Below are 15,225 nucleotides of genomic sequence, written 5' to 3'. Positions count from 1 at the left end.
GTCTGTGGGTGACAGTGCACTGCATACAGTATACAGTCGCCAGCTTATTTTTATATAATTTTCTTTCTATTTGCCAGTTTTCATTTGCTGTGTGCTCATTTATACCTTTCTACTTATGTGCTTAAGTATTTGTGTGTGGGTGCGTGTGTGTGTGTCTGTGTGTGTGTGTGTGCGTGTATGCATGTATATGCAAAAGCTTGTACACACGCTCGTATTTACTTAGCTTGTTTTTTCTTTAACTACCAACGCTTGTCGCCATGCATTTGTACACTTGGCGTATACGCAATGTTAAGAACGAATGCATGACGATGACGACGACTCAATTGAGGCTGGACAGCAAAACATTTTGTTATCTCGACGCCAGCATCGATTGCGATATTCAGTTTTCAGCGCTTATTCTGCGCATTGCTTTTGCCCAGCTGTGTTCACTGTGTGCTTTGCGCTATGAACGCCGACTTTTTGCCATTTATTGAGGCCTTGAGGCCTTTATCTCACACGCTGCATCGCAAACTGCTTGTAAATAGCATTCATGGCCTGACACTAATGGAACTTTTGACCATTTGTGATGCTGCCTGCCACGTTGCTGGCCCGCGGATGTCCCGCTGCTGCCTGTCCCTCTCAAACAGCAATTGGACGCAGCACGTGAAAATCAAGCCAGGTCGAACCGGACCAGGTCGCTGGTATATCTGACATTCATGTTGGATTTTAAAGCGCTCTTTGTTCTAGCAACTCGAATGCTGTTACTGGCGGAAGTTAATTTGTGAACTTGTTTTTGATGACTCTTTGCTTTCAGCTCAACTCCCCAACAGCCCATCCTCACAGTCAACAAGTTTTCGGAGCAACGCTTTATACATTTTTATTGAGGATTGAAATGCAACCACTTGTTTTACATTTAATTTATATATTGTATTTTTTACGTTTTCAATTATTTTTTAAAATAAAATGCAACCAACCAAAGTACTCTACATAGTTTGCTAATCAAAAAACAATTTGCCAACGAAGGGAGACAAAGTAAATTACAAATTATTTTTGACTCGCTGGCAAAATGAAAGTGGAATTTGCTTGTTTCAATATATTAATGTGAACGGCATTTTAATTTAAAATATGGCCAAAAGCAACATCAAAACTAGGCGTAACTGAGAAACAGAATTGAGATAAGCGACATTGGCATACGAAAATTTAATTTTTGGTAACAAATTCCATGTACGACCATGACGCAAAACGTATTGGACAGTTGGCCAGCGGGTGCAGGGCAGGACTGTAGTCTGTTTTGGCTGGGGCTGTGAAAGCATCTATATCCTGCTAGCTTACAATCTGGCTGCGTTTTTGTGCCATGTGATTTATGCATAAATTGATGTTGCTGTTTGTTTGTCTGTTTACTCAACAACATTGCAAAAAGCGCATTTGCTGTGGCGTACTTTTTGCCAGTGTTGCCAGCTACCAGCATTGCTCGTAATCCTAGCCAACAAAAATATTCATAATTTTAATTAAGTTATGGGAACGCGCCATACACACACGCACACAATACACACACACACAAACACACACACACACTGTATGCCATGATCAACGATTGCATTTGCTGGACTCTATGCTTTGTTTTCAACATAGCTCATAGCTGGCTCTTCTTATTGTGTGTTATTTTTTGTTGCTGCTCCTAAATTATACTCAAAAAATATTCTAGGGCCTTATTAGTTATTTACGCAGCAGGCACATACAATTGTTGCTGTGTGTGAGTATGTGAATGTGTGTGTGTCAGTGTGTGTGTGTGTGTTTATGCAAACGCCCTTGCTAAATTTGTGCAGCTGTTGCTGTTGTTGTTGCTGCTGTTGTTGCCAATGGTGCTGTTACTGTTGGCAGTTGTTTCGCCCCGCTACCCGTTGCAGATTTATTGCCCGCAGTAGTTTTTAGTGTTTTGCCTTTGTTTCGCTTTATTTTGCAGTGTGTTTTTGCAATTGTTAAAAGTTTACGGCGTTTTTGCTGCGGCTGCTGCATTTCGCACACTGTTTGCACCACGAATGCAGGGCTACGAGTATTTTTGTTGCATATTTATTTGGTTGGCACGTTGGGAGTGGCAGCCAAAACATTTTTGTGTGGCAGTTGCGATTTTGTCGCTGTGATTTTACTCTTTTGGATATGTTTTTTTTTTTCACTCTATTATTTGTTTTTTCTTTTTTTTTTTCAATGCTGTTGCAGCTTAATTAAACGTGAAATATTGAATTTCCAGATGGTTGCGTGAGTGGAGAGTGTGACTACGTATAAATATCGAACGAGGTACAGTAAATCAGCGTAAATATTAGAAGAGCTGTGGGTGAATATACATAAATGAATGATAAGCCAATATGAATGAGCGTATAAAGCACGACTGAATTGAATCAAAAGTAAAAATTCAATCATATTGAGAGTTTTCTAACAGTTTTCAATTCAGCTAAAAGTTCTTCACAATGTTTTCGATTTAGTTAAATAAATAAAAATTTTATTTATTATTTAAGCTTCGTCATTCAAATTCGAATTTTAAACTGTTTTTTATACCCTGAGCCCATTAAAAATGGGTATAAGGGTTTATTGTATATGTGCAAAGTCCAAATGTATATAACAATCCGTCCGTCCGTCCGTCCATATATATAATTTAAGCCAAAATTTAAATGCAATTGAATTTTTCAGTATACACAAATATTCTATGATACAATAAGATATACTGTAAAAAATTTCATAAAGATCGGTTAAAAAAAACCAACGTTATAAGCAACTGCGCAATTGAATGGAGCAGCATCTTTAAGAATTTCTGTATACATGTACAAACACACATTCATGCCCGTCTGCTTTGCATTTTAACAGTATGGTTATTGCGACTTTTTTCTGTAATGCTATTTAAGTTCCTTTTTTATCATAAGTGCTTAATTCAAAATTTTGACCCAAATCGACAAAATGGCACTTTTTTTTCCAAATCGAGGGCGGTGCGAAAATCGAAACTTCTTTAATGTTTCTTTTTTTAATATCTCGGGTATTAGCTCCGCGGGGAGATATGACGTTCCAAAACGACATAACTCCGCGCGGAGATATGACGTTCCAAAACGACATAACTCCACGCGGAAATATGACGTTCCAAAACGACATAACTCCACGCGGAAATATGACGTTCCAAAACGACATAACTCCGCGCGGAGATATGACGTTCCAAAACGACATAACTCCGCGCGGAGATATGACGTTCCAAAACGACATAACTCCGCGCGGAGATATGACGTTCCAAAACGACATAACTCCGCGCGGAGATATGACGTTCCAAAACGACATAACTCCGCGCGGAGATATGACGTTCCAAAACGACATAACTCCGCGCGGAGATATGACGTTCCAAAACGACATAACTCCGCGCGGAGATATGACGTTCCAAAACGACATAACTCCGCGCGGAGATATGACGTTCCAAAACGACATAACTCCGCGCGGAGATATGACGTTCCAAAACGACATAACTCCGCGCGGAGATATGACGTTCCAAAACGACATAGCTCCGGGCGGAGATATGACGTTCCAAAACGACATAGCTCCGGGCGGAGATATGACCTTCCAAATGATCAAGTTTTTTTTTTTTCCAAAATCAATGTCGGTGCGAAAATCGAAACTTTTTCGATGATTTTCTTTAATATCTCGGGTAAATAATGTCTGATTTTAAAATGTTAAAATGTTATATGCATTTGATGTTGGAAGAAGAGGGTTCAGGGTATTCCCTAGTCGGAAGCTCCCGACTAGAACCTCTTACTTGTTTTTTTTTTTTGTTATATTGCATCAGCATTCCATTTGGAGCATCTCTTTTTATATTTAGAATTGCTTCTGGCATCCCACAATTGGACTAATTGGCCAAATTATTTCAACTATTTAGGAAAACTCGCAGCATTGCCTGCCAGCATCTTATATAGCCACTCATACACACGCACAACATTCCGGCTTTGCCGAATTGCGCTAATGATAAATAAATTATGCGATGCCAGGAATACACACAAACGAATTCGCCCCACATCTCGTTCCCGTTGCGCCCGTTGCGCTCTAGCTGTTAGAACAAACCACAAACAGAAAATAAATAAGCTCGCGGGCAATGCCAAAAGATAAGTATGCGCCCCGTGGCCCCGGCACACATTAAGGCACTTGGATCAGGACCTGGGTGGGGCTGTGAGTGGGCGTGGGCATTACTGAAAGCAAACGCGTTAATAAACAAAATCTGTTGCTAATGTACAATATAAGTTAATTATGGAATAGCAAAATGTGGAAATGCTGCGTTGATGGTGACAACTTTTGCAGCTTTTGAAATTCAAGCTGACATTCAGACTGCAGATGTGTGCGTGACTATGTGCGTGTTTGTGTGTGTGTGTAGCCAACTGTGTAAGTGCAGTTGTTTTTGCACTGGCATTAATGTGCTTGTGATCCGCTTGGTTTGTTTGTGCGCGATAATTGCGTTTTATGGCAAAGACAAACAAACAAACAAGCAAATACACAAACAAACAAAAGCTGATTCAGATACAAATCCTAAATGCAGTTATATGGGGGGTCAAGCAGCAAACGTCCAACAAAACAACAACAACAACAACATAGATACCAAATTGCATTAAAAATAAATATAATGACAGACCACAGCAACACACACACACCTTTGCGCCCCTTTCAACTCAATGCAATTTTCGCATGCCGTGCATAATTTTGATGCGAATTCCTGTCCAAAAATTTATCAACGCACGCATTTGGAAATTTATGCCTTGCCTTTTTCATGTGCGGATCACCGTGAAATTTCAATATTTTATTTGTAATTTGTTAGCCGCATGTCAATATTATTTTGCAATTAAAATTTAATAATATTTGCCAAAAGCATTTTAAAACGCCATTTTATTATTTGTGTTATTCCGATTGCTTTGCACACTTCCCCCCATTTGTCGTACCATTCCGCATATTCGCATTTTCCGCATATGCAGCCGGGCTGACAATGTCAGTGAGCAGTTTGCGCTTCTAGTTCAAAGCGTTCGACTGAGCCAAATGCTATGTCAAATTTTAGTTGATTGTCTGCATGGATTAAAAATACGCGAAAATAAATCGCTGAGCATGCGGTTTTGTGTATGTGCTTATATGGACAGAATCCATTTCGCATACAATTGTGGTTTAATTGTTGTGCTGTGTGCATATGCAAAATATTTCACAGACATTTGTCATCAGAAAGAAAGCAATTTTTGAAACTAGCAGATGCAAATGTTTCTCATTTAGGGCCTGGCTCAGTATCGCGCATAAATCCCACTTTATTTAGGTTTATTTATAGCACTTCCTTGACTCCCTTATATATCTTTTGGTGTTGTTTCTAAACATTTATACGCCTAATTCCATTTGAATGCCACAGCCCTGTGCCCCAAAACCCATTAAGCCCGTGCATTAACAGCTCCATTTAATAAACTACCGCACTGCATTCCTCCTTTATTTGGACCATGGCAAATCTTAACATTGCTTAGAGCTCTCAACAGGCATACAGCTAAGTATAACAATGTGCAGCACTCTCAAATCTCAATGCCTATCCTCTACCTCTCATTCCACAACAGCTTGCAGTGCACACCCGAAAAAGACACACACACACAACAATGGCCACAATAATCCCATTGAAATGTGCTGCACGGCTGCTGCCCTACTGAGTCCTTAAGCGTTTCACTGTTCATCAGTGACCATGTGGACATTGCAGCAACGAGCACAGATTTGCGATGCAATGCCAATGGCGATGGTTTAGGCAGCGGCAAATGAGCTGCTTTTGGGTAGGCGGACCTGCCTCCAGCACCATTAAAAACTTTTTGCCAGCATTTAGCATTGACATTAGCGCAACAACAACAACAACAACAACAACATCTAAAACGGACCAATGAGCAGCACTGTGATAGGGCTCTGATTTCGACTTCTATTTCGATTGCGTTTCGTTTACAGAATGCCGTCGACAGTTGGCTGCAGTCTATACCCGTTCTATATCTATCCATCTATCTATCAGTAGATCTGTCGCTCTGTCGGTTTGGCTGATTGCCTGGCATGGCGCATCGACGCCTGTCGCTCTGTCATTGGCACCTCCTCGGCTTGGTCCAGCCCCTCTTGCTGGCTGTCAATCCTTTTAATGGTTTGCCGCTTTTAATGTCACCCGCTCTCAAGTGGATTTCGAATACTTCGTCAATCGTGTGGCCCATTTGCCGCTATCAAGTGGTTCCTCTTGTTGTTCTTGTTGTTATTTTATTTGTATTTTATTATGGCAAAAGTGTTTGTTTCAAATGTCATTTGCTGTGACTCCCACTTCAGTGCTGTTGATGTTGTTTTTATTGCTGTATCTTGAGAGTGTGACATTCTTTTAATTTTATCCTATCCGTCCGACTGTCTGTCTAGTAGCTGTTTAGCCGTTGTCTGATTGTATTGCTCGAGAGCACACTTCAGCTATTTAATTAAGAAGCACTATACGTTTCGAAGACTTCTATGACTTCCTATTGCTAGAAAGTGGTTGCAGTTGACTTCACGCTTTGAGTAAATCATGACAATACAACACGAGTATCAGTAAATTGTACAACTTGCCTTTCATACAGACTTCCCCTGGACTTAATCAAAACAATCAACATTTGTCCTCTATTTTACAAATACATGGTCAAATAAATAAACAAATTTTGGAATAGTTTTAGGCTAACAAGTATTTAAAATGAATTAAGTACACTATGTTACAGCCAAAAACAGATACTGCTGCAACCTTACTTTTGTTTGCTCCAATTTTTTTATTTTTTTTCTACCAAATGTCAAAAAAATATGAAGTAAAATTTGTCTAGGCTGTTACGAAATGTGATTTCATCAATCTTAGACGATTTTATTTACCGGTACTTTAAAACAAAGTCTAGAAGTTAGTCGTATAAACTTAGTTGCTATCAACTGTGGGTTGATTAAAATGTTATTACTTTCTATTTTATCTGATTTTCTAGGAAATAACCTCGTAAATATGTCTTAAAAATAACCCCTATTTTTGTAATAGTTAAGAAATATGTATTTTCTACTGTTGTCTGCAAAGCTGCATGAAGCTGACTTTGATTGATTCTCCGCAGGTATTTTTCTTCTTCTAGTTTTTGTTTTTTTTTTTTTTAATTTCTAAATTATAGAAACTTCCCACTAACCGAGTTTTTAAATTCAGAGAGTGTGGAGATTCATATCAGCACATTTTGTTGTAGCTAGACTGCCAAACTCTACTGTATACAGCACATCGTAACCATTTATAAATAATGCAATAGAATAAATGTATAGAAATTGCTTACAAAGTTTGGATATGTGCGTCAAAGCATACACTTATCTGATGAAACTCATATTTATATATGTCACTCAATCCGTAAAAGCAAGTAAGAAGTTTGCAGTTGGAGCAACCGAAGCTTAAAACCACAAAAGCTTAAAACGTGCTGACTGCCAAAGTTTTTAAGTGACCATCGATTCTTTTAGAAGATTCTTTTCAATAGTGCTAACTCATTATTTGACCATGTCACCAATACGGGAAACAATATAAACTTGACATTTTGTCTAACGTGATGATTATGAACACATATTCCAAGCTTCAGGCTTACGGATAGCAAGACGGACAATATACCTTTTCCTTCGCTGAATAAGCCCAGCATATATAAGAACTATTTCATGCAGAATTTAGTCTTGCTTTTTAAAGCTCATCATTAAGAACAGAAAATGGTTACAAATATCCATAAATAATAACCACAACTCACCCATTGTCGAAAGCGTAAGGATCAGAAAAACTGCATGCAAGATCCAACAATTTCTGGCCGTCCATCGGTTCTGGGGTTGTTTTCTCGACTGTCTAGTTCCATGTCCCACGAGTTGCTGTGTCATTTTGCGAGCGTTGGCTGACAAGCCGCTGGGCGTTTGCGGCACCAACATGATCGGGGTCGAGCAGTATCTTTCACTCGCAGACAGGCAACATTTGCGGCGCATTCAATAAACACTTCAACTTCACACGCTGCGCCGCTTGTCGGCCGGAGCACAGAGACTGTTTATAGTTAGCGATTGGGGAATATGCGAATTATTAATGCGCGCTATGGTCACGATTTGCTTTGAATGTTTGGCGGATTCGCTCATCAGCCATCGGCTGCCGCCACTCGAGTAGTTGCCCCTAATAAGCAGCCAGATAATTTAAAAATTGTTTGGCCCTCGACTCAGCGCCGTTTGTTTTCACAGAAATTCGCGTTTGATTTGCACTTTTCAACTTTGCACATTTTTTGTTTTTTGTTGCTTTTTCGCTTTCTGTTTACAACTCAATTTCCGGCTTTTAATTGTTTTTCGTTTGTTTGGACGGCGTCCATTTGGGCCCAGTCTTTCACTTTTACTGATTATAATCCACGGAACTGAATTTGATGCGGCAACGATTTTTGTTTCAGCTAATTGTTGGTGTGCATCCAGCTGTTGTTGCCGGAAGTGCGCTGCAAGTGCAAGATTAAACACTGTTGTTTAATTATAGTTGTTGATATTGTGATATTCGTAAAATGATTTTGTTGGCCAACGCAAACAACTGCGCCATGCTGAACACAATTTGCCGGTCTGAAGCGTGCCTAGGACAAGTTGACAAACGACTGAAAATTGTTTGTTGCCGCTTCTGCTCTCAAGACTGCTGCGAAACACACCCCAAAATTATGGTGTGACGTAGGCGGGCAACAAAACCAAAATTAGCACGCTGGAAATGTTGCAAGCCACAGCAACAATGCTGCTGAAACATTGTTGCCAAGCTAGTTGCTAAGTAGCTGGTGCTGCGGCTGGGGCAGTAGACAGGAAGCAACGCAAAGCAAACATGACGAACAATAATAAATATTATGTTGCAACATCAAAAAAAAAAAAAAAAAACAAAAGACGCAAAATAAAAATTGAAAAAAAAAGAATGAAAGACATTTGCTTGATTTTGTGCAATGGCAACAACAAACGCAACATGCGGTTTAGCAGCCACAATTTTGTTTTTGTTTACACTAATGAGGCTGTGCACAAGTAGCTGCTGGCACTTGAGCCTCAGCTGCAAGGATAAGTGTGCGATGCCTTTCACAAGCTGCCTCCATTCTGTGCATCAAGCACAATTTTAGCTGCCACTCAATGTAGCCGCTGCCCGTGACTCGTTACTGTGTTGCCACATGCGACGTGCTGCTGCGGACTGTTGCAGCAGTTTGTTTATTTAAGTTTCAATTACTCAGCTACCCTCAAATTGACATGCGTTCAAGCAAGAAATTTGCAGCCTTTGTTTCTCTGCTGCTCAATGCACGCCTTTGTGCCAGCCACTCGTCAGGATGCATAATCGCCGCCGCACAAGTGGTTGTAATGTGCGTCTGTGCGGCACTGGTTAGAGTCTGCAGTGTGCTGTGCGCCTTGAAGGTCGCACATCATAAATAAAATGCCACTTTGGGCATCCCCACCCCTCAACCCCTGCCACGGCTACCGCCTCTCAAGTGCACTGACTCCAATTGGCAAAAGCATTTCGCCAAACATTCATAACGTTCATTAGTTACCAGCACTCAGCTGCTGCAGTGCACCACAGACATACACAGACACACAACCACCCGTCTTGGTGGCCATGTCAAATTGCCAACTTTATGTGGAACACACGCTGCATTCTTTCTGGCAATGACTGTGGCAATGGCAGTGGCACTGGCACTGGCTGTGGCAGCTTATCGATGTCATGCTGCAACTGCTGCAGTTGCTTCGCCCGGCTTTTATGGTCGCCCGCACACCTTAATACAGAGCATGCAGATAAAAACGACAACATAAATAACATAATGCATATCCGTATATATATATATATATATATATATATATATACATATGTGTCCACACATGCATACCCTATAGAAGCTTCCATATATGGCAGAACATGCCCATGCACTTAGCTATTTTATTGTGCTACACGCAACCCCTTGACAAGCGCAACACGTGCGATTTGAGAATTTTATAAAAGTGTTTATTAGCCCGCTCGACTGTCGTTGTGTTCGCTGTTGTTGTTATTATGTTATTATTTTACCAGGAGTTTGGAGTATGCCAGGCAAAGGGAAATGCTCCATGTGCGCGTCATGGCGCTGTCATTGACGACGCCGTTGTGAGCGACAAATTTTAGTGCTCCAATGAAAATTGAAACACATAAAAACGCGTGAAAAACCACACAATTAAATGGAAGGAGCGGCAGTCGGCCGCAGGCATTGGGGGAATCTTCATGTCGCTTCCACAACACGCTGGTAGAGACACGCGCTACCCGTCGACTATGTAATGTGTCGACTTTTGGGATCTTTTAATTACACTTTTGTTATGTGTTTCCGCTTTCAAGGCCGTGCCCCACACTAGTCGTGTAAGTTTGTGTGATATTAGATGGTTTGTGTAAACAGAAATGAATTATTTAAAAGGCAAAATTATTAAATTCTCACTAATCCTGAATTTGATGTAGGAAACTAGAAAAAAAAAGAAATTGCAATTAGTTGATAATGAGACCGATGAAAATAGTGTAGATAAACACTGGGATATGTTTTTGATTTGGCCCTGTATTCATAGAACTGCGATTTTCCATCTTTTTTAATATCTTCTTAGTGTTCTCGATCGTATAGTAAAAACGAAGCGTACAACACTGCCTAAGAATAGTATTGGTTATTGATGTTTGATATTAAATCTATCTCATAAATCTCTTGATTCCTCTGTTGTTTCAATTCGATGGCATACGATAAGAATATAATTTGTATATACAAATGTGTTACCCAATTGATAGCTGGCAACGCACAGTAACAATGCTTTCTCGTATAGCTTCTATGGAATGCATTGACCTCTGCCAGATCAAGCAATGTAAATGTACTTTGACATGGGCAAGTATAAGAATTATTCTCTTCTCACATATAGACACTTATAGACAATAGTGCTGGGTATTGAAAAGTTTCATATTAAATCGTTGTCATAAAGCTCTTCCATTGAATCCTTCGCTGTTTGCATTTCTTGAAGTAATTTTTTTTTTTAATATTTTCTTTCGTCCTTTTTATTTAAATAACTACATGTGTTCCCACTTCATTCAATTACAAGAGCACATCAAACATGTCAGCCCTACACATTGTTGCTCCATTAAAATACATAGTCGCAGATACTGAAACCGAGACACATATGCCAGCACCTTGATGCTTTATTGTGCCACACAATTGTAAGCTAGCAACATGCAGTGACAACGCCCCACGGAGAGGCCCGTCGTCTGCTATCGAACGCATCGCCCTTTGTCAGACTCAGAGATGCAAATTGTCTTTGACATGGGCAAGTACAAGATAATAATTCTCTCATACATGCACATTACACCAACACGGCTACACACACAAACATAGCTGCCCTTCAAGACTGCTGCTGACAATTTCCGGTTACAAGTCGGTCGGTCGGGCGGTCGGTCGGTCGACAGTTTCCTCGGCCTGTTTGTCTAGTCTACTGTCAATTGTATCATTCTCTGGTTATGTCGAAATTTCAGTTTCTTGTGAAATTTTGTATCCTTTACCTTGGTTTCAATTATAAGCATTTCAAATGCAATTAAATTTGTACAACAGCCAGTCATTATTTTAGTCAGCTTATAGTCTTGAACGGCTTATATACCACTAACATATTAAATACGGAGTCGTTATCTGCATCAAAGGTCTCGATGATGTGGCCAGCTCAGCCGCTTAAATTCAGAAACTATCCGAAGCCTTTTAAGGCCTAATGCATCAAATGAGAAACTGATCAGAAGCTTTTCGATTAGTAGTGAAAAACAGCGTTGTGCCGTGATACCCTGTAGGAACAGGGTATCGTCGCGCAATCTCTTAACATGACTATTCTAACATTTTGGTGTCTGATTCTTTACACTCGGCTGCATATCATCAAATTTACATTGCTGTTTTGCCAAAATTCAAAAGTGTTTTTCTTTTTTTCTGCTTTGTTCTGTTTGTGCCCTTTTGAAATGCGCATATTTATGAGGCCGGCATCGAGTTGTTTATTCATAAGATTTTGTCGTGAAACGTTGCTCTGATTTGATTTGTTGGTATGTATTCCGCCGCACAACGCACTTTAGCCACGATAATGGCGCCCTGCCCGCAACTGGTCCCCACTTTATCACAAAGTTTAATAACAATGCCTGGGATCTTGTTTAATCGTTCTGACCTCTAACCGAGTGTAAACTCAAACGGCTGTTTTGATTAGCGTTTAACATTAAATGCACTAATTAGCATTGTGTGCCGCACCAGGGATATATAATACAAATGATAAATCAAACGGCAAGCCAAATACAGCATTGTGCACATGCATATTCACAAGCTCTCACATTCTCGCGCACAAGCAGCCTTGTATATGCGTTGCGAGTATGAATTGGCATTTGAGATACTTGCAACACTATACAAGTTGAAACTGTGCCATTGCCACCACATGCATCGCACTGTTTCGACTGCTGCAAATGTTGAAATGCGCAAATGTTTGTTTTTGTATCGCGTATACGCAGAGTAAACAGATAGAAATTTATATGTTGTATTTGCAGTGCATGGGATTAAATTTATTTTTATGTAGAACGCGACAGGTGAGTCGGGTACATGGGCTTATAACAGTTTAAATATATACACAAGTAAATCGGAATGGTTAGGTGTAATGACGAGTGTTGAGTTTTAATTATGCGCGCATTTAAGGACTTTAGATATGACACTAAAAAACAATGAACAACAAGCGAAACAGCCGTAATTTATAATACATTTAACACTTGCTAAAATATTAAAAATTAAAAGCTATATTTAAATTCCTTTGTGGCTTTGAAAGGTTTTTTCCGAACACCGAATGTTCTTATACATTCAGCATTAATTTATTAAATATAAATTTCAGCTGCGTCGTTAATATTTCCCTTTGAAATAATTAATATTAAATGACACACAATTATTTATAGTTAAATGTATAATAATTAACGCAATTAATTTCAAAAATATCATTTAAGAATATTCCATTTTGTTTTATTTTTTTTATTTTATTTTATTTACTTATATGAATGTTTTTCTGCTATGTCTAGGCCAATGCCTATTAAATTGCCTTCTTGCTCTCTGTGTCCGCATGGGACAAAAAATTCCATCGAAGCACCACAAAAACGCCATCAAATAACATAGGACCAGTTCGAGAAGGGAAGCCAAGCGCGAGGGCAACCACTTCAAAACAGCCTCATCGAAATCCAAACAAATTTTTAACGTCTATGCGGAAGATAGCCTCGCTGCGTTCTATATTTACTTTGGACTTGACAGTGGCTCGGCATGGCGAATTTGCATTTGAAACATAATAATCATTGACCTTTTTATGGCTCCGGTACGCGCTTTTTAATAAATTGTTTACTTCCTAGCCTGGTGGGCTGAGCGAAGGCAAAATCAATGCCCCAATAAATTGTGGCAATAACCATTGTAAATATCGACAGAATTTGGCCAGCTTTTATGCTACTTCCACTTCTACTTCCTCTTGTTTTCTGTATCGTTCATTGGCTGTCCGGCTGTCTTGCTGTCGTTTTGTCAATTTTTGAGTGCGGAGTCCAAAGGAGAGATACAATTGAATTTCAGTGTTGGCAATTTAATTTCTTTTGTTGTCAGCGGCATAAACATAACGAGAGTGCTGGCACGCCCCTATTCTTATGGCCGAGACGCCCGTTGCGTTTGGCCAAGTGCTTTACAGCTGCGATTGCTGCTGGCATTTCGTTGACAGCAGGACAATGGCAAAACACGCTGGGGTATCCGGCTCACACAAAATTAAACAAACAATGACAAGACAAGAACCGAACCGAACCTAAATGCGTGAGAAACCAGCAGCAGCAGCGCAATAGGAGCAAAATATTTTATGGAGCTGACCCCAAAAAGTGATTCATCAAAAGGCCATGCTGAGGGGCTTGCTGCCGAGCAATGGTAGATGGGGCGTGTCAGCAGCGCGATAGCGGAAGTGTAAGACACAGCAGGCGCTGCTGCAACAATGTGTATGCCACATTATAACAATAAGAGCCGCAGCCCGCCGAGTTTCAAGTAATATAAGAGCGATATTCTCAGCAATAGGCAGGAACAATGCGCAGGGCTAAAAGCGGCACAAGGTCACGGCTTGTTGACCAAAAATACACTACCCACAAATGAGTGTCATGCTTCCGCCTGGTTGGCTAGCTGACCCATTGCGGCTGGCAGCCAGGCATATCAATTGCTCTCTCCAAGTCCTAGTTCTCATTCAATTCAAGCAAACAAGGCAGAATTGCAGCTAGTCCGTCAGTCAGTCAGTTGGTCAGTCAGCCCATCAGTTGTTTGGTCTTTGAGAGTCTTACGGCAGACTGCACAAAACTGAACTTGATTTTTGGCCACAGTTTGCACTTGCGGGCCCCAAATAGGAATTACAGGCACAGCCCTAGTCTGCTGTAAGAGAGTGAAGGCCGAAACAGTTTGTATCGCTTTTGTGTGGACCTGGGTGCGGGACAAGGTATTCGGCTAAAACAATTGTTGTCGTTTGTTACACTCCTGTGCACAGATGCTTGACCCAGTAAGCAATGAACTACGGCCGGCCGTCTGCATTTCGGAGGCTAAGGATAGGCAGCAGCAGGTGGAGAAAAAGCGTAAAACAAGCCACTTCATGCACAACAAAACAGCAATCAAAAGGCACCACGCAAAGAAAAAGGCCAGCAATCAGCGGGGCAAAGAAACAGAGGTAAATCAAATACAAAACAAACAAAAGAAAATCTGTTTGGTGAAAGTTGCCACTTTAGTTCAATTTTAGTAGACTTGCAGACTGGTACCGACTAACCTAGCATATTTGTGCAGCTCATAAACTATTTAAACGAGAAATAGCTATAAAACTTAGCAAATGATTCCTTCCACCTTTTTCTTTGGCAGCAACTTTGTTTGAAGTTTTAAATTGGCGACCATGTTTCCATTAGCAGCATCAGATGTTGTGCACTTTGATGAAACTTATTCGAATCAACTGTTATTGAACTACATTCGGATTACTTGTTGCCCCAATCAACCATTGCTAGCTATTGATATCTGAATAGTGGATACAGGCGGCACAGGCAAATGGGCGGGGGAGTGGCTACTCCTACAACAGCTTTAGAGATACCTGGCATACTACAAATACATTTCCAGTTATTTTTAAAACTGCAAAAGTGGGTTAGGGTTAAGAATATTCCTCTTACCCTTTAAAACACAAGCTTTGCCAGCATTAGAGAAG

General features: G+C 40.3%; 1 protein-coding gene across 1 annotated transcript in view; it reads right to left on the bottom strand.

Moving 5' to 3' along the window:
• beat-IIa (beaten path IIa) overlaps positions 1 to 15,225 on the bottom strand; it is a 43,447-nt gene that overhangs the window by 15,607 nt on the left and 12,615 nt on the right. The window contains exon 2 of the mRNA XM_032439150.2: positions 7,755 to 8,465. Coding sequence (XP_032295041.1) covers positions 7,755 to 7,980 — 226 coding nt within the window. The 5' untranslated portion in view covers positions 7,981 to 8,465. The remainder of the gene's footprint in view (positions 1 to 7,754; positions 8,466 to 15,225) is intronic.

The sequence above is a fragment of the Drosophila virilis genome, chromosome 2, assembly GCF_030788295.1.
Source record: "Drosophila virilis strain 15010-1051.87 chromosome 2, Dvir_AGI_RSII-ME, whole genome shotgun sequence".
Taxonomy (NCBI): domain Eukaryota; kingdom Metazoa; phylum Arthropoda; class Insecta; order Diptera; family Drosophilidae; genus Drosophila; species Drosophila virilis.
The sequence above is the reverse complement of the archived record's forward strand: the minus strand, read 5'-3'. Positions and strand labels throughout refer to the sequence as shown.